A 23,600-nucleotide genomic window follows, 5' to 3' on the forward strand; every position below is an offset into this window, starting at 1 on the left:
TAGGCCTGGGCCATGATGAGCTGAGCTATCTGGCATCCCAGCTGGCCTGGAGGCAGGGCCAAAACCTGAGGCTGAAGGTCCCCTCAATGTGGGGGCATCTCTGTCAAGGGGAAGAAAGACTCAGTGAGACAGTAGGCTGAAATGAAAGAGGCTGAAACTCAGCCTGTGGATGGGAGGCATCCAGTGTGGGGTTTTGAGAGTTGGGCCAGTGGGAGGCAGCCAGCAGTAGGAGGCTGCAATGAGCAGCCCAAGAACAATATATAGCCCAGATGGGAAAAGACCAAGGCAAGCAGGCCTGCATTGGTCCTGGGTATAACTGGAAACTGCACTCTGCTGGGGAAGGATGGCTTGGTGGGACTGTCTGTGGCAGGGCAGCTCCCCAGAAATGCCAGGCCAGTTGCCTTCCCAGTGGAAGGCGGGTAGGGGCGCCTTATAACCCCAGCCCATACATCCTGGTGGGTAACCCTGTAGTAGGAACAGGCTTGGGGGTATGGGCATGACTATCAGAGGCCTGAGGCCCATGCACTGTAAGGCCTAGTGTTGTTGGGAGAGGCTCAAGAAGGTGGACCTGTATAAGAAGGAATGGGCTAGCTACTCAGAACCCTGACCCAAGGTACCCTCACCTGGTCAATACTGGGGCCAGGACCAGAAGGGTCAAAAGGGCCAGAGTGCCCACCATGAGGGATGCCTAGAGCCAGTGGTCCTGGGGTCCCGACTGGCCTAGAGGTGGGGCTATGGCCTGTGTGGCCAAAGGTCCCAGAGAGGGGGCCACTACTGAGAGGGGGAAGGGTTCAAGGAGCTTGACAGCCCAGAATGAGGGTGGAGTAGACACCTGATTAGGAGGGATCTAGTTGGGGTCCAGACTCGAATGTTATGAGGCCCAGTGTGGGGCCAAAGCTGTTAAGAACTTAGGATGCCATCTGCAAGGCCTGGGACATAAGGGAAGGTTGGAGTTTTGTGTAATGACCTTGGCATCAGGGCAGACAAAGGGCAGCCTCCTACCTAAAACTATCTATTTATTTATATGATAATAAGGCATGGCAGGTGAGTTAGGTGATGGGACTGCCCAGGACAGGTGGGCGGGTCAACACTGTGACAGGCCCCGGGATAGCCCCATCTCACTGATTCAGTCAGCTATTAGATAAAAGTGCCAAAAAGCTGTGCTGACGTGTCCAATCTATACAGACTTTGGGGGAACTGGGTCCAACTAACGTAATGCCTCTTCTGAGCATACACTGCACTTGGTGTGGGGGTGCACTGAGCTTTAAGTAAAGGGCCATTTGTTTGTTTTTTTTAATTCTGTAAGCAGTCTTTGTGTTTTAGGATAGCTGAAGTTTGGACAAAGGCAGTAATGTGTTCGTTGCAGTTCTGTTCTAGGCCTTGAAGTCAGGGTGGAGGGCAAGGTAACATTCTTTATGGCCCCTCTGCCTAAACAAGCCTCATTGTCCCTGCAGAAAAAGTGAGAACATGTGTCTTGATTTGTTATCACATTATAACCTGTTATTACAGATTGGGGAATAATTGGCTTGACTTCAGTATTGCAGAGAAGGACTTGAAAAGTACAGTGGACCATAAGCTGAATATGAGCCAACAGTGTGCTCTTTTTGCCAAAGAAGCCCAAACATACTGGGTTGTATTAACAAGAGTGTCACTTGCAAATTAAGATTCTTCCTCTTTATTCAGCATTGATGCCTCACCTGAAGTACCATGTCCAGTTTTGGGCCCCATACTTCAAGAAATACATGGACAGATTGTAAAGAGTCCAGTGGAAAGCAACAAAAAATGAGGGGCCTGATTAGCAAGGTTTATGAGCAAAGGCTAAAAGAATACCTGAAGGGTGATTATAAAGAGGGTGGAAATGGGCTATGTTCTGTGTCTGTAGGGGACATGAATAAGAGCAATGGCCTCGAACTTCAACAGAAGAAATTTTAGTTGGAGATTAGGAAAGAACTTTCTGACTATAAGGGTAGTGAAGCACTGGAACAAGCTACCTAGAGAAGCTATGGAATCTCCGTCCTTGGAATTTTTCAAGAGCAGGTTAGACAGTTACTTCTCTGGGATGGTTTAGTCTAGATGAATCCCACCTTGAACAGTGGGGCTGGACTAGATGACCTCATGAGGTCCCTTCCAGTTCTATTTTCCTATGATCTTTCCCTAGAACAACCCATAGTCTTGTCCTAGATTGTACTTTGTATTTTACATTACCAAGCTTGTTGCAGAAAGTCAAATGTCAGATTTGGTACCCAAATAGCTGTGTGCAGGTCCTGGCTATGACATCTATGTCTTTGGCCAATAATTTCACAAAAGAGGCTACCCTGCCAAGAAAGAACATGGAGCGCCTTAGAAACATACATTCCTGAAATACATATATCTAGAAGGAATCTAGGACAGTCTGACCTGGGCTGCTATTTAGGAGTGTGCAAAGCTTTGGTCATGATTCGATTTGGAGAAGATTCAGCTCGATTCAGAGGCTGAATCACTGAATCCAAATCGAATCAAGGGAAAAAAACGCTCCGAATCGAGTTGGAGCCTCTGAATCGATTTGGAGATTCAGAAGACAGTCTTGCAGGGGAACAGATACTGAGAAGGGGGTGGGCAGGGAGGGAAAGACTGGTATCTGTAGCTGGCCAGTGACTGTGAGCTTTCTTCAAGTCCCCCTCCAATCACAGTGCTCTGGGGGAGGGACATAGAAATGACATATAAGCCTCTGTCTGAAGCCTTTCTGTCCATTTTGTGAGCTGTTTCTGCCTGAGCTTGGCTTCCTAGTCAGTCTCTTGCTAGTCTATCTTCTTGGAAAGGATTGGATGCAGCTTACTAATACCATTGCCTAGAATCCCTCTATTTATCCCTATCCAATCCATTTCTTTCAACTTATTCTTCTCCCCAAAACCTCTTAATTTGTTTTTGTTATTTCCCCCCCCCACACTTCTTAAAAAGAAAGCTGTGTTTTCCCTGGCAGTGTGATCCATCACTGTGCAGGAAAGCACACACATTACACACACTCGCACATATAATAAACAGAGAGAAGAAGAGATATTAGTTACACACAAATACAGTAAATCAGAGAAGAGATATTATAGTTGCGCGCACACATTTTTCAGCACAGCAAAGATTAATATGAAGCGTGCTGGAAAGGCAGGTGCCAGGTCTTCTGGCAGGAGAGGGAGAGGGGCTAGAGGGAATAGGGGAAGAGCTGCAAGTCCCCTGTCCCCCACTAATCATAGACACATCCTCTTTCCTGGCAATGATGAGTCTTTTGCTGCCAGTGGGACCAAAGAGGTGGGAGGAGTACATGTCCCTGCACCTGTACCACCTCCCCTAACACCAGAAATAGCTACCAGCTTGACAGTCTCGTCCACCCCAATTTCATCTCCCAGCATGAGCCTCCCAGTGCCAGAGGAGGAACTGGATCTGGAAGCAGGGCACCTGAGCACCCTAGCAAAAGAAATTCTGGGGAATGAGGGGGAATCTAAGTTTCTGCTTTACACCCCCCAAAGTTCCCCTAGAGCAGGCTTGTCCAACATACAGCCCGCGGGCCACCATGCGGCCCTCCAAGCTGTTTTCTGAGGCCTGAGGTGCTGCAATGGGAAATGAAACTAAACATTGTACTTTTGTTTAGGGGTGGGGTGACATATACTGCTTCCTGTGAGGTCTTTGAATATGGCTCGCTGGCCCACTGGGTGATCAAATGTTCATGATCTGGCCCTACATTCAAAAAGACTGGACACCCCTGCCCTAGAGCCAGGTGTTCTCTGGAAGGCATCTCATAGTTTCATAGTAGCTAGGGTCAGAAGGGACCTGATCAGATCATCTAGCCTGACCCCCTGCCACAGGCAGGAATGAACACTGGGTTCACAAGACCCCAGGCAGGTGATCATCTAACCTCTTTTGGAATTTACCCAAGGTAGGGGTGAGGACCACTTCCCTGGGAAGTTGATTCCAGATTCTGGCCACCCTAACTATAAAATATTGCCTTCTGATCTCTAACCTAAACCTATTCTCCATCAGCTTATTACCATTGTTCCTTGTCACCCCAGGTGGTGCTGGGGAGAATAGGGCTCTTCCTATTTACTGATGATCTCCCCTGATGAGTTTGTAGGGAGCCACCAGGTCCCCCCTCAGCCTCCTCTTGCTGAGGCTGAATAGGTTCAGGTCCTTCAGTCTCTCCTTACAGGGCCTGTCCTGCTACCCTCTCACCTCTGAACTCTCTCCAGGCTGGCCACATCTTTATTTTAAAGTGCGGCGCCCAGTACTGGACACAGTACTCCAATTGCGGCCTTACCAATGTTGCATAGATGGAGAGTATCACCTCTCTGGACTGGCTTGAGATGCATCTTTGGATGCATGACAAGGTATGGCTGGCCTTGGTGGCTGCAGTCTGGCCTTGGCGGCTTATGTTCATCATGCTCAAGATCCCTTTCCACCTCTGTGCTTTCAAGAGGGGAATTCCCCAGCTTCTTTGTATGCTGTGGATTCCTTCTCCCAAGGTGCAGCACCCTGCATTTGTGTACGTTGAACCCCATCCTATTCTTGTCTGCCCACTTTTGTAGTTCTGTCTAAATCTAGTGGCAGCCTCTCTCTCCCTTCATGTGTATCCACCTCGCCCCACATCTTAGTGTCATCAGCAAACTTGGACAGCGTGCTTTCCACCCCCTTGTCCAAGTCGCTGATGAAGATGTTAAACAGTGAGGGCCCAAGGACTCAGCCCTGGGGGACCCCACTGCTCACTTCTCATCAGGTTGAGTACGACCTGTCCACCACTACTTTCTGGGTGCGCCCCATTAGCCAATTTTTTAGCCATCCAACTGTGATGGCATCAATGCCAGAGTCACCTAATTTATTGATGAGAATGGGGTGAGAGACAGTGTCAAAGGTCTTCTTAAAAGTCTAGAAAGACTACATCCATGGCAACACCATCACCCAAGGATTTAGTTACTTGGTAGTAAAAGGCAATCAGGTTGGTCGGGCAGGACTTGCCTTTGATAAACCCATTCTGAGCATGATCTCCCCTGCTGGCCCCCCACAGATGTGCTCCTTGATGATTCTCTCCAAGATCTTCCCGAGCACCGAGGTGAGGTTTACGGGCCTATAGGTACTTGAGTCCTCCTTCCTCTCTTTCTTAAAAATTGGGAACACATTAGCTAGTTTCCAATCCTTCAGTACCTGGCCAGATGACCATGAATGCTCATACAGCTGGGCCAAGGGCTCCACAATGAACCCTGCCAACTCCCTCAACACCCTTGGGTGGAGGGCATCTGGACCTGCAGATTTAAAAGTGTCCAGCCCTTCCAGAAGATCCTTAACTACATCTGCGCTGACCCAAGGCCTGACAGAGCTATCCCCGATTGTCCCTAGAATCTCAGGGATAGTTCCATCTCTGCCTTGGCCTTCCTAATAGCCATCCTACACTCCTGGGCAGAGGAGGAGTACTCCTCCTTGGTGATAGCTCCTCCCTTCCACTGGTTGTATGCCCCCCTTTTAGTCCTCAGGCATTCCTGAATGCCTTTGCTGAGCCAAGGGGGTTTCTGAGCACTGAGTCTCTCAAGGACTGTTACCCTTTGGGCCTGGAGGATTGTCCTCTTAAGGTACGACTATCCCTCATGGACTCCCATCTCCTCTACCTTCTGGGCCCTCAGTGCCTCCCCCACTAATCTCTGAAGCTCATTGAAGTTGGCCCTTCAGAAGTCAAGGGCTTTAGTCTTCCTGTAAGCCCTTGACACCCTGCGCTGGATAGTGAATTCGTGCAGGTGATGATCACTATTGCCCAGGTGGTCAAGGACCTGCAGTCCCCTCACCAGGTCATTCCCAGTGGCCAGAACCAGGTCCAGCAAGGCATTACCCCTAGTGGGGCTGTGCACCTCCTGGATAAGGTGAAGGTCCTGTAATATAGCCGGGAACCTACACGAGTGGTCAGACCCAACTGTCTGCTCCTCCCAGCCAATTTCTGGGTGGTTTAGGTCACCCATGACAATAACATCCCTTGACCTAACCACCTCCATAAGCTGACTGGAGAAGTCCCGGTCCAACTCTTCCCCCGGTTGGGTGGTCTGTAGTAGATACCCACCATACGGTCCCTTTTGCCACGCCTCCCTTGTAGTTTGACTCTCAGTGTCTCCTCCCAACCCTCCTCTAACCCAAAGCTAATCCTTGATGTTGGGAGGTGCTTTGACATAGAGTGCAACCCCCCCTCTTCCTCTCTGTCCTGTCCCTTCTATATAGGGTGTATCCCTGAATGTCCATTGCCCAGTCGTGAGTGGGGTCCTACCAGGTTTCTATGAGCCCTATCTGGATTCTTACTCTCAATCAGGAGACACAGTTCCTCCCACTTGTTCCTCATACTACAATCTTCAGCGTAGACGCACTTGAGGACTCCTGAGGGTGCACACGCCTCCCCACCACTCACAGGACTGTTGTGGCCCCCTACTCCCAGGACATTGTTGCTTACCTGGGCATCCCTTTCTCTTGTCACCCTGCATGCTGGTGAAGCATCCTCTCTACGAGCGGTCCCTTCCCCAAGCAAAACTAGTTTAAAGCCCGCCATACAAGATTAGCCAACCTGGAAGAAAAAATACGTCTGCCCTAATGGGAGAGATGAAACCCATCCCTCCCCAGCATGCCCTCCATACAAAAACATGGGTCATTGTCAAAAAACCCGAAGCCCGCCTCGTGGCACCAGATCTGAAGCCACTGGTTAACCACATCAGTGCAGGCCTCATGACACCTACCCCATCCACTTACCAGGAGAATGGAGGAAAATACCCTTGAGCTCCCATCTTCTTGAGTTGGTGTCCCAAGGCCTTGTACTCCTCCATGATGTTGTCCGACTTGACCTTGGATGTATTATTTGTTCCACATGGACTACAACTGGTGGGTAGTAGTCAGAGGGCTTGATGATTTTTGGGATGGTCTCTGATGTCGCAAATCCTCACTCTGGGCATGCAGCAGACCTGCCATGACCAGGACACAGAGTGACAGATTGGACCATTGGTTCCCCTTAGGATGGAGTCCTTGATGGAGGATGGAGGTTCCCCTTAGGATGGAGTCGCAGCCTTGGCTTTCCTGGTTCGCTCCCTGCAGGTCCAGACCAATGCAGAGTATTCCTCCTTGGAGGTGGATCCAGTCCTCCATCCTTTGGAGGTCTTTCTTTTTAGCTGCAGGAGATCCGCTAGTTCCCTGGAGAGCCAAGGGGGTTGCTGTCCTTTTGCTGCCTTTCCTCCAATATGGGATAGACTTTGCTTATGCATCCAGGATCACTCCCTTGAGGAGCAACCACTTATCCTGAACTCCCCTCCTGTTTGGGTCATGGTCCCGTAGGGCCTCTCTGAAAAGCCTGCTGAGCTTGTCAAAGTCAGCTTTCTTGAAGTCGAGGACTCCTGTATTGCCAATTGACTTGCCAGCTTTACAGCTTATGGCGAAGGTGATTATCTTGCGGTCACTGTCACCCAGTTTCCCTTCAATCATTAGGTTGCTGGTTAGGTCATCCCCCATTGCCATTACCAGGTCGAGCAGCGCTTTATCTCTTGTCGGCCCATAGACTTCTTGAGTCAGATAGAGCTCATCCACGCACATGAGAAATGTTTGTGTTCCTGAAGGTGAACCTCCCACTGCTGGGGTTCCCCAGGCTTCACCTGCAGACAGAGTGAGTGCCACCCTCCTAACTCCATCTGCACGTATTTCCTTTCCTTTCCTTTTTTTAAAATCATTTAATGCTCTGCTGTCAGAGCTGGAGAGGGTACTCGCTTCATCACCAGCCAGTAGAGGAAGAACATCTCCCTGCTGAGCTCCCATGCCAGGACAAACTTGGAGATATGGGCTGGGGCTTTGGGGAAGGAGGAGACCCCAGGTCCTGGGCGTGACCTAAAATTGCACTCTGCCTGGGCTGGAAGGCTGGTGGGACTGCCAGTGCATGGCAGCCCCCAAGAGAGGCCAGGACTGAAAACTTCCTTGGTAAAAGGTGGGTAGGAGTTTCCTTATAACCTCCAGCCACCACATGCATTCACAGTCCTGGCTAGGGAAAACTCAGACCTGTAAGATCTTTGAGACACCTGAGGCTTGCTGGTTGTAGTGAAGTTGTGAGGCTCCAGATGAGCTTAGCTATCTGGGAGGGCATCTGCAAAGCATGGACCACAGTGTTAGGGGAGGTATGGAGCTGCGGAACGGATGCATGTCACCCCTAGACATCAGGGGCCTAAATGGACAGCCTCCCACCTGGGAAACATCTGAATCAGTTTTCTATCAAGGTGTGGCAGTTAAAAGAGGGGCGGGCAGTTGGTTGAGAAACAGGTGGGCAGGCTGAGATCTCACCTGCACTGGGAAGGCCCCCTGCTCTTCCTGGATGGAATGAATAGTGAATAAGCCAGAGGCTGGCATGCAGTGCAGGCAAGAAAGCCAGTTAGTGAAAATGTAAATTGAGGTGTCAGGGGGTGAGGGACAGGCTGGGAGGGTGGGGGAAGGGACATGTAGCAGGTGAAAGTGGAGAGGTACCTGGGGAGTCAGATGCCTGGTAGGTTATAGTGTGTCATAAATCCAATGTCGATATTGAGTCTGTGAGTTTCTGTATCTAGGAGGTTGACGAAGTGAAGTTCATAGGCTCGTCTATGAAAAGTGGTTTGTAAATTCCCTTTTGAGGATTAGGCCTGAGAGATTGGAGACAGAGTGGCTTTTTGTGAGAAATGTGACCCCACAGGTAGTGTGTATTCTTGTCTGTAATGGATTGAATTAGTATGTTGGCAGGTTTTGCATTTCTTGTCATGGCATGGTCTGTATCCATTTGGTGTGTTTTGGGCTGTAGGAGGTTTGCTTCTGGTGATGAGATTAGTGAGGTTCAGTGCTTGTTGGAATTTACAAACCACTTTTCACAGATGAGTATGACTTTTACCTCATCAACCTCCTAGAGACAGAAACTCATAAATTCAACCTAGACATTGGATTTATGAACACTATAACCTACCTGACATCTGACTCCCCAGCTACCTCTCCACTTTCACCTGTTACATCCCCCTTCTGCTCTCCCCGGCCCCAGCCTATCCCTCCCCCACCAACACCTCAATTTACATTTTTACTAACTTCTTGCCTGCATTGCATGCCAGCCTCTGGCTTCTTTACTATTCATTCCATCCAGGAAGAGCGCACACACCCTCCAATTAGATGCTTCCTCAGCCTGACAAAGGGTTTTTAAACCTGAAAGTTTGCTAAGATATATTTCTCTAACTATTCAGTTGGTCTAATAAAAGATATCAGAGATACCCTAGACTGGTCTGTGCTGGGGCCAGGACCCGAAGCAGGGTCAGTGGACTAGGGGCTTACCGAAAGGAATGGCCAGAGCAAGAGGCTTGGGATTCCAACTGTCCTGAAGACGGGGCCAGGGCTTAAGGGGGAGCCAAAGGTCCCAGAGAAGGAACCACAACTGGAGGAGGTGAAGGATGCAACCTGCAAGGTATGGGCCGCAATGTAAGGGGAGGTACGGAGCTGTGGAGCGGATGTTGTTGGCACTGGATTTAGACCCACCCCTTATATCTTTGTTCCGGGCATCTTCCTGCTTGGAAAACATCTGAATCAGTTTTCCATCAAGGCATGGCAGGAAAAGAGGGGCAGGCAGCTAGTTCACAAACAGGTGGGCAGGCGGAGGTCTAACTGGCACTGAGACGGTCCCCTGTTACAGGTTACCATCCCTGCTGGTTTCATCCCTCTGTGCCTTAACACATGCACAGTCACACGTGTCACAAGTTTTGCTTTCAGAAGCTTGAGGTGCAGTTTCCCAGAAACCCCTGCACCCATCTCCTTGAAACCTGGCAGGCTTCCTGGTCTTAGAAGGGGCTACCATGCCTGCTGTTTTCATCTCAGTGTGCCTTAACACACACACGCAGTCGCAGATATCATGAGTTTTGCTTTGAACATTTTGAGGTGCAGTTTCCCAGAAATTCCTGCACCTATCTCCTTGAAACCTGGCAGGCTTCCTGGTCTTAGAAGGGGCTACCATGCCTGCTGTTTTCATCTCAGTGTGCCTTAACACACACACGCAGTCGCAGATATCATGAGTTTTGCTTTGAACATTTTGAGGTGCAGTTTCCCAGAAATTCCTGCACCTATCTCCTTAAACCTTGGCAGGCCTCATGCCTGCGGAAGGGGCTACCATCCCTGATGTTTATATCCAAATCTGCCAAAAAATGACAAAGTTATTGGCATTTCAGTGATTCCCCATTATAGTCTATGGTCGAATCACTGAATCTGTCTGAATCAGCGCTGAATCTTCCAAAGCCGATTAGGTTGAATCAATTCAGTACAGTGATTCAAATTTCTGAATCAGCCGAATCGGAATCAAATACTTCCCTATTCGCATAGGTCTACTGCTATTATCCCACACGTGGTGCTAATCTTGAACCAGATTCTTGTGCGCGCGCGTGCGTGTGTGTGTCCAAATTTTGTTTAAACTGTCCTAGGGATAGTGGAACGATTTACAGAAGCCAGTCAAAGGCAGAAGGTCTTGGTGGCCTGTGTAACTATGTTCACCAGGTGACAAGCATGTATTAGTTTTGAGGCCATGTACAGTCAAGGAGTCTCAGGATGACTAGGGAAACTGGCTGGATGTTGTGATATATGGGAGCTGAGCTATGGGAGACAAAGGTCCAGGAGTATGAAGGATTGCATAGGTTGCGTGGGATAAGGCATAGACACTATGGTAAGAATATCAGGGCCATGCTGGCAGAGGGAAGAAAACAGCAGAGATAATCCTGGAAACTGTTGTGCTAGTAGAGGATCCTGAGTAAAATTTATCATGTGAAGTTTGAATCGGGTAGCACAAGAGTTCTCAGGATAAAAGCTCTCAAAAGCTGAACTTGCTTTTAACATTAAGGGCCAGATTCTAATCAACCCCATAATTACTTAAACAGGATTTAGGCAGAATGTAGGGGTGTTAGTTGTAGGGGTGTTGGTTTAAAGTAGGGCTGTGCAAAATTGTATCTGGTGTTTTGTTTTGAAGCTGTTTCGATAAGATTCAGGCTTGAAACAGTGAAATCAAAATGAAGCAAAAGTATTCGAAACAGCTTTGAAACAAAATAAGGGAACGTGAAAAGTTTTTAAGGTTTTGAAACGTTTTGCATTTCGAAGCCAGGCTTACTGGCTTCAGTGCTGGCTCCAGCTGGCAACACCTGGCTCCTGTCATCCAGCAGGCAGAGTGGGGGCTTGCCTGCACCCCCAGGAGGGTTGCGGGGACTGTGCCAGCATCCTCCCAGGGTTGCAGGCCCCTGATCTGCCAATGACAGACTGGTGCTGGGTGCAGCCTGCACGCAGTACCGGAAAGATCAGTGCTGCCGCTGGCCCCAGGTGGTGGCAGCTGGCCCCAGGTGGTGGCAGCTGGCTCCGGTAAGCCAGCAGACAGATGAGGACATGCACCCTGCGAGGACTCTGGCACAGACCCCGCAGCCCTCCTGGGGGTGCCAGCGGGCCCCTGATCTGCCTGCTGGCTGACAGGAGCCAGGTACTGCTGCCTGTGGCCAGTGGAGCTGGGGCAGATCTGCTGGTGTGGGGACCTGCCTCCCCAATCCTGGGGCAGGGGAAGGTCCCTGCATGAGCTCATCTGCCCCAGACCCCACACCTGCCTGGAACTGGCTCCAGTACAGGGCCAGGGCAGGGGCAGATCAGTTTGTGTGGGGACCCTGCTGATCTGCCCCAGCCCTGTACCAGAGCCAGCTCCAGGCGGGTGCATGTCAGCTGGTGCGGGGACCCTCTCCTGCCCCAGGATCAGGGCAGTGGGTGCCCGCACTAGCTGATCTACCCCAGCCCCATACTGGAGCCAGCTCCAGGCAGGTGCACATCAGCTGGTTCAGAGACCCTCCCCCACCCCAGGATGGTGACAGCAAGTCCCACATGAGCTGATCTGCCCCAGCCCCGTACTGGAACCAGCTCCAGGTGGGTGCAGGGCCCATGGCAGATCAACTGATGCGGGGACTCTCCCTCACCCCGGTTTCAGGGCAGCAGGTCCCCCTCACCAGCTTATCTGCCCTGGCTCTGCTGGCCCCAGGTGACAGCACCCGGCTCCTTAAGACTTATTCTTATACACATCATATTCTAGTCAAATGCTTGCTGTATTAGGCTAGTGATTCTCAGCCTGGGCAATACACATGCTCTGCTTCCATCCCCCATTTTTTAAGTGATGACAGACCTTGATGTGCAACTGTTTGAGGCTGAGAGTGTACATTATTTATTTTTGTATTTATTTGGTTTATACACCATGCTTTTCAAAAGGTCCAGGGAAGCTTTCAATAAAAATAAGATAAATTATAAAATGGTTAAAATATTGAAATAAAATAGTAATAGTTCCCCAAACAATATCACAGAACTGAACCCCACCTGCTAAAAGTCTACTTTAAATAAGAACATAAAATGCTTCCAGAAGATATCCAGGCTCAGGCTCTGATGAGCCTTAAGGAGGAAACAATTCCAGAGCTGAGGAGGAACTACCAAGAATGACCTCTCTCATGTTCTTGCCAAATGAACTTGGCAGACAAATGCTACTTGCAGGAGGTTGCTCTTGGCTGGTGTTAGGGGCCATTCTGAGAAGAGGTGGTCCCTTAGGTTTGCAGGGTTCAGGGCCACATGCAGCTCAATAGAAAATGGTGGTCATGGTGTTAGAGTTTAGTAGCAAGAGCACTTATTAGCATGGGGTGGGAAACTTGATTCTAGGCCCACCTTATCTTGAATGGATTCAAACCCACACCTGTTTCTCAGAAGAGTGTTCTAACTATCAGGCTATAAGTACTCTACTCCTCTGAGCAGTCAAAAGTGCGAGACGCCTGGGGCCAAAAAGAGAGCAAGCAAGAAGGACCCTGACTTCATAATATAGTGGTTGCAATAGTCTCCTGGGGTTTGGGCATTCTGGGTTATGTTCCTTGGTGTCAGGTCTATTTATGTCTTTGACAGTCACTGGATGAATGATTAGGGAATCTTGAGAGTCTGTCAGTGTTTGGAAGCGTAAGCATCTACAATGCTGTTAATCAGAATTACTTTCCTGAGGTAAAATGCCAAATTTTAAGAGGTGAAATGCCAGAATGAAGGTGCCTTGGAGTGAATTAGAACTTGGTCCTAAGTGTTTATAATGATTTTTTTGGTATAGATCTGGAAAAATAGGGGCAGGATCTAACTATAGGACTGGAGTTTCAACAAAGGGAAGCTGTAAAAGGAAGTGACCTGGGAGCTGTCCTGGGTTTGCACCTAAAGTCTTGGGCCAACTTTGGAAATAAATTCCATGTCCTATACCTGCAAGGGGACAGGGAAAGAGGATAGCTTTGTCCTTAAACCTGCTTTACGAGCTGAATGCCAGCCCTGCTGCTGTGTCTGCTAGATTCTGTGCAGGAGAGTAGATTCCAACAATTCCCTGTACACAAGACCTTTTTTTTTTTGTCACTATACAGCTGCTGGTGGTCTGATGGCTGACTCCTTCACTGAGGTAAGGGAGTCAGCTGAGATGTTTTTGAATATAACTTATCTGTTCTCCATTGCAGCCTGAAACAATAGAGTCAAACTCCAAGCAAGAGAACAGCTGGCAGCCTGACAGCTGTATGGGATACCAGTTTCCCTGCAGTGCATTACGGGAGCCCATCTCTCAAAGTAGCATGGTAGACTGGGCTTCTAAAAACCTCAATGTGCACACTCAAGGAATCTTCCGCCGCAGGATCTCCGTTTCCAACATGCTTTCCTGGAGTGGGGGCTCGATCAAAAAGCCAATGCTGATTACAAGCAACCGCACCATCAAAAAGGAAGCATGTGAGATGTTTAAGTTGGTGCAGAGCTACATGGGAGACCGCCAGACACGCATGGACCACAATCATGTGGCTTTAGTCACAATTACCAAATGCTGGAGCATACAGAGCTTACGGGATGAGTTGTACATACAGCTAATCAGGCAGACTACAGACAATACATGTTACCAAAGTCTGGCATGGGGCTGGGAACTCATGGCCATTAGTCTAGCCTTTTTCTCACCATCACCCAAATTCCAGTCTTACCTGAAAGGTTATATTTATTGCCACCTCGACAGTGATCGATACAGTAAGTGTCTCATACATGTTACAACATCCCCAACAGTATTTGGATTGTGCCATTTTCAGGGGCAACTGACAGGGCTAATTAGTAAAACACATCACAAGAAGTGAAAGGAAAATGAGTATTTCTCTAGTTTTTATTGCAGAGGTGGCTGTATGCTATAGAGGTGAACCCTGCCAACATGCAGCATAGCTCCTCTTTATCCTCCCAGGGCACATCTACACATGCAGTTAATGCACCTGAATAAATTCTGTTGCAGTTCGCGCTGGAATTTATTGCTCCCGGATGCAGTGTTTACACACGTGTGTGGGATTGCAGCATGTTGAACTGGGGCAATGCAGCTGGTAGTGGGCCGGGATGGGGGAGGGGTCAGCCTACCAGCCTGGAGCTGCTCCACCCTGGCTCCATGCGCTGCAGAGGGGCTGGCTAGAGCATGAGAATACTACAGTGTGGGGCTACCTGGCAGGAACCCCTCCACTGTAGTACCTTTGTTCCCTAGCCAGCCCCGGTCATCATTATATGTGCATTGTGGCAGAGCAAATAACTCCACTGTAGAATAGTACTTATGTAGGGCAATACTAAACTATAGCAGGGTTAACTAGTTTACTCTAGTCTAATAGCTCTGCAAGTGTACATGGTGACAGTTTATTGTGGAGCTAATTATGCAGCTGCAGTAAGCATCTTATATAGATGTTCACCCAGTAATTCTGACTTGGGTCTGACAAAAAAAATGGTCAGGGGAGGATTATCCTGATCCTAGATAAAGGCAAATGATTTCATAGATTTCATAGACATTAGGGCTGGAAGGGACCTCGGGAGATCATCGAGTCCAGCCCCCTGCCCAAAGGGCAGGAAGTCAGCTGGGGTCATAGGATCCCAGCAAGATAAGCATCCAATTTACTCTTGAAGGTGTTCAGTGTAGGTGCTTGAACCACCTCCGCTGGCAGACTGTTCCAGACCTTGGGGGCTCGGACAGTAAAGAAATTCTTCCTTATGTCCAGCCTGAAACGGTCTTGCAGGAGTTTGTGACCGTTCGACCTCGTCATCCCTTGGGGCGCTCTGGTGAACAAACGTTCCCCCAGATCCTGGTGGTCACCCCTGATAAACTTATAGGTGGCCATCAGATCACCCCTGAGCCTACGCTTTTCCAGGCTAAAGAGTCCCATGGCTCTCAGCCTGTCATCGTAAGATCTGTTTTCCTGACCTCTGATCACGCGCGTGGCTCTCCTCTGGACTCTCTCAAGCTTCTTCACATCCTTTTTGAATTGTGGAGCCCAAAACAGGACGCAGTACTCCAGCTGCGGCCTCACCAAGGCCGAGTACAAGGGGAGAATGACGTCCCGGGATTTGCTCGAGAAGCATCTATGGATGCACGCCAGCGTTTTGGTCGCTTTATTAGCCGCAGCATCGCATTGCAGGCTCATGTTCATCTTGTGGTCAATGATGACCCCCAAGTCTCTTTCTTCTGTAGTGCTAACCAACGTAGCACTGCCGAGCCTATAAGGATGCTGCAGGTTTTTCCTCCCAAGGTGGAGAACCTTGCATTTTTTGGTGTTAAACACCATCAGGTTCTCCTCTGCCCATTTGCTGAGCTTGTCCAGGTCAGCCTGGATCACTCGCCTATCTTCTGGTGTGGATGCTTTGCCCCAAAGTTTGGTGTCATTGGTGAACTTGGCCAGTCCACTCCTGACTCCAATGTCCACATCATTAATGAAGATGTTGAACAGTATGGGTCTAAGGACAGAGCCTTGAGGGACCTCACTGGTCATAGGGCACCATGATGAGTGACTGCCATCAATTACAACCCTCTGGGTCCAACCACGGAGCCATTTTCCCAGCCAGCGGATCGTGGTGGAGCCAAGGCCACAACTGGCCAGTTTGGCCAAGAGCTGATCGTGGGATACCAGATCAAAAGCTTTTTTGAAGTCAAGATATATGACATCAATCTCTTCTCCCTTGTTCAGGTGATAGGTCACCTTGTCATAGAAGGAAATGAGATTGGTCAAACAAGACCTACCCGCAACAAACCCGTGCTGGCTGTCCCTTAGAATGTTAGCCTGGGCCAGTCCATGAAGGATGGCCTCCTTAATAAACTTTTCTAAGATCTTCCCCAGGATAGAAGTCAGGCTAATGGGCCTGTAGTTAGCCGGATCCACTCTCCTCCCTTGCTTGAAGATCGGCACCACATTGGCCTCCTTCCAGTCTTCGGGCACTTCACCAGAGCGCCAGGAGTTTTCAAAGATCTGTGCCAGGGGCTGGGCTATGACGCTCGCCAGCTCCTTGAGTACCCTGGGGTGCAGATTGTCAGGGCCGACTGACTTGAAGGTATGATGACAAACTCCTGTCAAGTGTAAGAGTACAAGAAGTCAGACCAATGGTCCATCTAGCCTAGTGTCCTCTCTGACAGGGACAAATGGGAGATGCTTTAATGTGAGAGTATATGAACAAGGCATGTCTAGACTAGTCCACACCATGTCATAGCTTCCCTGGCATCAACCATCATTGGGTCATGGATTTCAGAAGATACATCCCTGACTGTTTGTGGCAAAGTGGGGCTCCCCACTTGCCTATGGGCACACCACCCACCTGACTCGCCTGCCATGCCTGTTGGTAATGAATCTGATGTTAATTAAGTGGGAGGCTGCCTGTTTCTGCCCCGATGCCAGGGGGCGCTATCTGAGGCTCCATACTTCGGCTACACTTCAGCCCATGCCTCGCAGATGGCATCTAGATGTTACAGTGCTCCCAGCTTACAGCCCGACCAAGCTTAGGCCGTGCCATCAGGCCTCAGCCACACATACATTCATACCGCATGCCTCTCACTAGGGCCTCTCGCACTCCACCCTCTCTCACAAGGTCTCTTTCATACATCAATGACTCATCCTGCCTTGCTCCCTCTTGGAGCGGGCCCCTTAGGCCATAGACTTAGCTAGTCCATCCCTTCGGTGGCAGATGTACCGTCTTTTGGGCCTCTCCCACGACCCTCACCCAGGTAGTGACCAGCCAGTTACCCGACCGGGTCTAAGCTTGCTCTAGCCCCTTCCGGGGGCAAGTCTATATACAATAACCTACTGGGCACTCAGCCCTCTGGTTTTCCTTCCCGCACACTGGGGCTCTTCATATCTGCCCCATTCTAGGGCCACCCCTCACTAGGGTGTTCTTACCCCCTTACTCGGGGCTCTGCACTGCACCCCTCACTCAGGGCTACTCACCTCTGCCCCCTTCACTTGGGGCTCCACACCACCCCCTCACCTGGGGCCATGGGGCTTCACTCCCCGGTGTGCTCAGGTGGCCGTAGCCATGCCTAGCTCAACAGTTCTTCCTCAGGGTCTCTTGGGGTCTTGCACACCACATGGCTCAGGTGGCCTCAGTCGTGCTGGGCCCCCCAACTACCTCCAATGGTACACAAACACATCTGAAGGTGAGGGCTAGGGTTAAGGCGCCCCTACCCACCTTCCACCAGGGTGATAACTGCCCTGGAATTTCCTAGGGGCTCCCGCGTTACTGAGAGCCCCACCAGGCCACCCATTCCCGGCAGGGTGCAGTTTTAGGTCATACCCAGGACCAGGAGCCTTCAATCCATCCTCTACAGCTCCTCCCTTAGCTCCAGGATGTTATGGATCCTTGCAGCCAGACGATATTACTGTCTGCCCTGCCAGCAGGAAACTGATCTGTTTATAAGGGCGGTGAGAGATCTAAAATGGCTGCCGCAATCAAGCGCCTGCTGGCTGCTTGGCTTCTGTCTTAAAGTGGCAGGCACCCACAAATATTTCCCAAACTGCTCCTCCAAAGCAGGCTCCCCTCAGAGCCTGTGAGAGTCCTCAAGTGGCAAGCACCCACAAAGGTGCTCCGCCACACACCTCCCCCCTTAGAATGAGATCTGAGGGGCTTCACTTGGCTGCCTTCCCTGCTGGGCTCGGCCCCAACCTACTGCAGCCCTTGCCACATGGCGAGCAGCCGAAAGGTGCTCCACCACCCTGTTCTATTTAATAGTACCAGTGGACCTGACTGTGGTGAATTTGTCTAATTCTTTTTGAAGCCTAATTATATTATCAGCTTCTATAACCTCCTTTGGTAATGAATTCCACAAGTTAACTACCCACTGCATAAAAAAAAATTCTCTTAATATTAAACCTGTCCTCTGCTAATTTCAGTCATGCCACATTGTTTTAATATCCTGGGACTTGGTGAATAGCCGTTTCCTTTCACTTAATCCACACTTTTCATGATTTTACAGACCTTTCTATCCTTAGCCTTCTCCTTTCCAGACTGAAGAATTGTAGCCTTTTTAATTTCTCCTGGTATGGCAGCTGCTCCATACCTCTGATAGTCTTGGTTGCCCTTCTCTGCACCTTTTCTAATGCTACTACATTCTTTCTAAGATGCAGAGACCACAACTGCACATAGTATTCAAGATGTTGATGCACTATGGATTTGTATAGTGGCATAATGATATTTTCCATTTTGTTTTCAGTTTCCTTCTTGATGATGCCTAACATTTTATTAACTTTTTGACCACCATTACACACTGAGCTAATGCTTTTAGAGAACTAGTCAAGGTCTCCAAAGTCTCTTCTGATTTGTAACAGCTAGTTTAGAATCCAGGATTGTGTACGCATAATTGAGGTTATATTTCCCCATATACATTACCTTACACTTGTTGACACTGAAATTTGTCTGCCATTTTTTGACCACTCTTGATGAGATCCAAACCTTGATCTCCAACCTCCATTTCCTCTGGCGTAGTTTGAGGCCATTGCTCATGGTGCTGTCCCTTACAGCCACAAAGAAAAGGCTATCTTCATCCTTTTTATAATTGGCCTTCACGTATTTGAAGACTATTATCAAATCCTCACTGTCTTCTCTTCTCTTGACTAAATATCCCCAGCTCTTTCGGCCTCTCCTCAGTAGTTTTGCTTCTCACCATTTTTGTCACTTTGGCAACAGAAGCATGTAGTGAACCAGTAAGCAAGATGAGCTTTTAGAAGGTAGTTTGACATTCAGGAGCCCCCTTTCCATTATTCTTGTTCAAAGAATTCCAATGACATTTTAAGCCTTCCAGCCCAGGGCCCATGTGGAATTAGCTGGGATATTGATTATCATTCTTCCTGTCTCTGGTGATGTGTCCTAGCTCAAAGCATCCTCCTTCCCACCACACTCCTTCAGTAACATTGAAACAAGCTGTTTAGCCAATGTCTTTAGACAGTTTCAGGAGTTGGGGGTCATCTTATTTTTCTGTGTTAATAAGCTGTCTGATTTCAATGCCTCTTCCTGCTATGGAAAGTGTGGAGGACAGGTAGCAGTCTCCTTTGTCACTCAGTTAATGATACTTTGGATTTTCAGTTGTGCAGCGCATCAAGAAACTCTTGGATCTCAAAAACAAGAAGAACTCAAAATCCAGGAAAAAGAGGAAGCAAAACACAGATGATGAAGGTAACAAGAAGCAGAGTGGGAGAGGAGCTAAGAGGGAAGGATTTGTGGACTTCAAGTAGTCTGGGTTATTTAATGCCTCTGAAAATCACGCCACTTATTTAATGACCTTAAATGTGGGTTCAAGACCTAATTGTAGGCACCCAGGTTTGAATATTTTAGCCTTAACATGCCAAAGAAATATACCTGGATATAGTGGTATACTTGTGTCCTGGGCAAATATGGGGTAAATATGCACATGTATAGCCGATATGTTGTTACATGTTGCTACATGAAGTTGGCTGTATGTGTGTGACAGTGGGGAGGGTCCATACACTAGATGTTGTGTTCAGCAAGCAAAATATGTGATACCTCTCACCTTTCAGTGGGAAGCACCTGAGGAACTGGAAGTGATCCAGGACCTCAAGTGCTGAACCTGGGAATGCAGCCCAGCTCCACCACACATTTCTAGCTTTTCTATAATACAACGTAGGGTGAGAACTAAAAGGCATAAATAACTCATAATTTTGATAACAAATCTCATAACCCAACTTCTAGCTTGGTTACCTGATCTGTGGTCTGTGGGTCAGTCATACCTGCAGTACCTCAGGACCTCCCCAGTTTTCCTCTGTGCTGTGCACTGTGGTTGGGGGAACGGTATGCTTCAGTCCCTTAAAGGAATGGAGGAAGGATGTAAACTAGGAATAAAGGAGTGGCATCAGAAGTGGCTTCAAAACATTCTAATTGTCTAAACAACGTAAGTAATCTAATTATGTAGAAGAAAAGAGAAGTGGGAAAATAATTATTACCTGTGGAAAGCATAGACATTAGCATGGATAGCAGATATATTGTAATGAGTCATAAAGGCAAGAATATTTGGCAGGAGGAAGGAGTTATCTCTTTTATTGGACCACAACTGCATGGTTGGGAGAGATTTTAGACAAGCTTTTGAACAGATCTGAAAAAGAAGCAGATGTAACCGGAGCTAAATAATGAATGGTAGCCTGTGAAAAATCCCATAGGTAAATAAAACCCCAGCATGATAAAGGAATGGAGAAGGTCAGCAAACAAAACAAAGAGACATTATCAGGATAAACTGAAAGACGAGAGCAATGCAGTAAGGATAACCTGCAACTAGAAAAGCAGGTCTATTCAATAGGAAAGAGGGTCCTGGAGGGCAGAGCAATTAGCAGGTAGACTATAATGAGTCAAAAAGTCATTGTCTGTGTTTAATCTCTGGGTTTTGGTGTCCAGTAGAGTTATGAATTTTTGTTCTCCAGCCTGTCTTTTGTAGGTGTTTTATAAATATTCCTTGAGTACATGGATTATAAGGTCAGAAAGAGAAAGATTGTTCTGTGAAAAATGTTCTTCTACTGGTGATTGTATGTTTCCCCCATTGTGAAAATATGGTAGTATCTTGTCAGGTTGTTTGCCTGGGCAGAAGTTTAGGCCTTTGCAGAGTTCAGGTATTTCAGAGTGAGAGGTTAATTATGTTATTAATGTAATTAATGTTCTGGGTGGTACTCTGAATATTGTTATTCTCCATAAATGTCCAGGCCTCTGTGAATCTTGATAAATTCTGTGGCAATCAATTCCACAGTCAAACGATGACAATACAAACAGGAAACTAAAATGTTACATATGTGCAATATAGCTTAATTAATATTACCATTTACATTCTCAGCTAGCAGTGCATTAAGTAGTTTTAATTTAATTTCACAATGTATTTTCCCAGTCTATCTAATTCTTTCAAATTTATGCTAAACAATTTGGTTTGCCTACTAAGAAAGCACGATATGGGAGAGGGTGCCTCTGTGGGGCTTTTTTCTGCATCTGTAAGGCTGTCTCACTCTCTACTATGCTTTGGCCTTGGTTGCCTTCTATTTAGTTCATGACCCAAAGGGTTTCAGGTGCTTTGGAGAAGCAAAAAATCTGAGAACACAACCAGGTTACCTTAATTATTTGATGAGTTGAAAGGTTGCTGTGGAAAACCAAATGGACTGCCTGAAGAAGGGGGTTTGTACCCAAAAGCTTGCAAAGAAGAATGTTTCCAACTATTTTAGTTGGTGTAATAAAAGATATCAGATGTATTCAAAGAACGTTGTCTGCCTATGTCCTTGGACCAACTTGGCTACAACCAACACCCCTGATTAAAACTCAGTATTTGAACTCTGCAGCAAGTTTTGGACATGGCAGAACCAGATGGGACAGATCTATTCATAATTTTAAATGAGGGTCTGACACAAAAAATGGAACAAAAAGCCAATGGTTTTGGAACATTTTTTTCCAGTAATCAGTGTTGATCAGGTATAAATCTTTTTCTTTGGTGTGCTGAAGTAGTTGTATGCAGACAGACTTTCCTGTTACCTTACTCTCCAAGCAAGCTAAGCCTAGCACAGATAAAGCAACCATTCTCTGTGAGGCCCTCAGATTTTTGTTAAAAATCTTAAATATCTAAGTTCTTTTGGACAGTAAGAGTCCATACAAGTCTGAGGTGTAAGGCTTTGTCTAGTCAGGTCTTAAAAAACTCCAAGGATGGAGATTCCACCTTTTCTGTGGATAACCTGTTCCAGTGCTCTACTATCCCAGTGAAAAAATTCTTCCTGATATCTAACCTAAACTTCCATTACTGAAGACTTGAGACTGTTGTTACTTGTTCTGTTATCTGCCATCACAGAAAACAGTCTAGCCTGATCCTCTTTGGAACCACCCTTCAGGAAGTTGAAGGTTGCTGTTAATCCCTCCCTCAGTCTTTTCTTCTCAAGACTAAATAAGTCCAGTTCCCTCAGTCTCTCCTCAGAAGTCATGTGTCCAAGCTCCCTAACCATTTTCATTGCCCTTCACTGCACTGTCTCCAATTTGTCCACATCCTTTCTGTAATAGGGGACCCAAAACTGGACAGTACTTTAAATGAGGCCTCGCTAGTGCTGAATAGAAGGGAAGAACCACTTCCCTTGATCTGCTGGCAGCGTTCCTACTAATGTAGCCCAATATGGCATTAGCCTTTTTCACTACAAGGGCACCCTGTTGGCTCATATTCCACTTATAGTCCACTGTAACCCCCAGGTTCTTTTCTGTAGAGTGCCTGCCCAACCAGTCAGCCCCAGCCTGTAATGGTACATGGGACTGTTCCATCCTAAGTGCAGGACTTTGCACATATCCTTATTGAACCTCATGAGATTTTTTTTTTGGTTCAGTCCTCCAATTTGTCAAAGTCTCTCTGAATCCTAGCCCTACCCTCCAGTATATCCACTGTTCCCTCACAGCTTCGCGTTATCTGTGAACTTTCTGAGGGTGCACTCCATCCCATCTTCCAGGTAATTGATGAAGATATTGAACAAAACCAGCCCCAGGACTGACTCCTGGTGCACTCCACTTGACACTGGCTGCCAACTAGACATTGAGCTATTGACTATTACCCTCTGAGCCCAGTGACCCAGCCTGTTTTCTGTCCACCTTGCAGTCCATTCATCCAACCCATACTTCCTTAGCTTGCTTCCAAGAATATTGTGGGAGACTGTTTCAAAATAGAGAGGCTTAGGAAGCGGCGCAAGATGCATGGGTGAAAGCCCATCGCGTGGCTGCATCCCAAAGTCCTGCCAGTGACCCCCGACTGCCGTGGATCCCTCCACCGACCCCCAGCAGCAGCCAGAGGTAAGCGGGGCTGTGGTGGGAGGGACCTGTGGTGGGAGAAGGCTAGCCCAGCTCAGCTGCAGGGAGGCGGCTGATTAGGAACTAGGGAAGGTCTTGCCCTGCTGCCACACGAAGGCTCCTGCTCCGCTGGAGCTCAGCAACAGGTAAAAACCTCTTGCAGCCCCAGCATAGCCTGCCAAGTTGCCAGCTTGCGCAGGCAACATGAGCTCTACTGTAGCTACCGCCCCACTCTCCCCAAGACAAAATGCAAAGTGTTTATTGTGGGAGAGCATCCTGAGGGGGACTGAGGGGGTAATCTGCCACCCTGATCCCTTAGCCCAGGAAGTCTGCTGCTTCCCAGGAGCCCACAACCGAGACATTGTGGAGAAGATCCCTAAACTCCTCCAACCCACTGACCACTATCCCATGCTCCTTATCCATGTGGGCACCAATGACATGGCTCGGAGCACTCCCAGCCAAGTCATGAGGTGCTACAGGGATTTGGGAGCGGGGCTAAA

The 23,600-nt window shown here is 48.2% G+C and overlaps 1 protein-coding gene across 3 annotated transcripts in view; it reads left to right on the plus strand.

The window, feature by feature from the left end:
- The window catches only part of LOC149856507 (rho GTPase-activating protein 39-like), a 154,905-nt gene that overhangs the window by 83,915 nt on the left and 47,390 nt on the right, over nt 1-23,600 (plus strand). For all 3 annotated transcript variants that reach the window (XR_016444405.1, XM_090064352.1, XM_090064353.1), the window contains exons 4-5: nt 13,500-14,046; nt 19,384-19,473. Coding sequence is in view for 2 of the 3 variants with exons in the window: in XM_090064352.1 (XP_089920478.1) it covers nt 13,500-14,046; nt 19,384-19,473 (637 nt within the window). In the remaining variant the exon portion in view is untranslated. The remainder of the gene's footprint in view (nt 1-13,499; nt 14,047-19,383; nt 19,474-23,600) is intronic.

Source organism: Crocodylus siamensis, chromosome 10, assembly GCF_052110815.1.
Source record: "Crocodylus siamensis isolate JL-2025a chromosome 10, ASM5211081v1, whole genome shotgun sequence".
NCBI lineage: Eukaryota > Metazoa > Chordata > Crocodylia > Crocodylidae > Crocodylus > Crocodylus siamensis.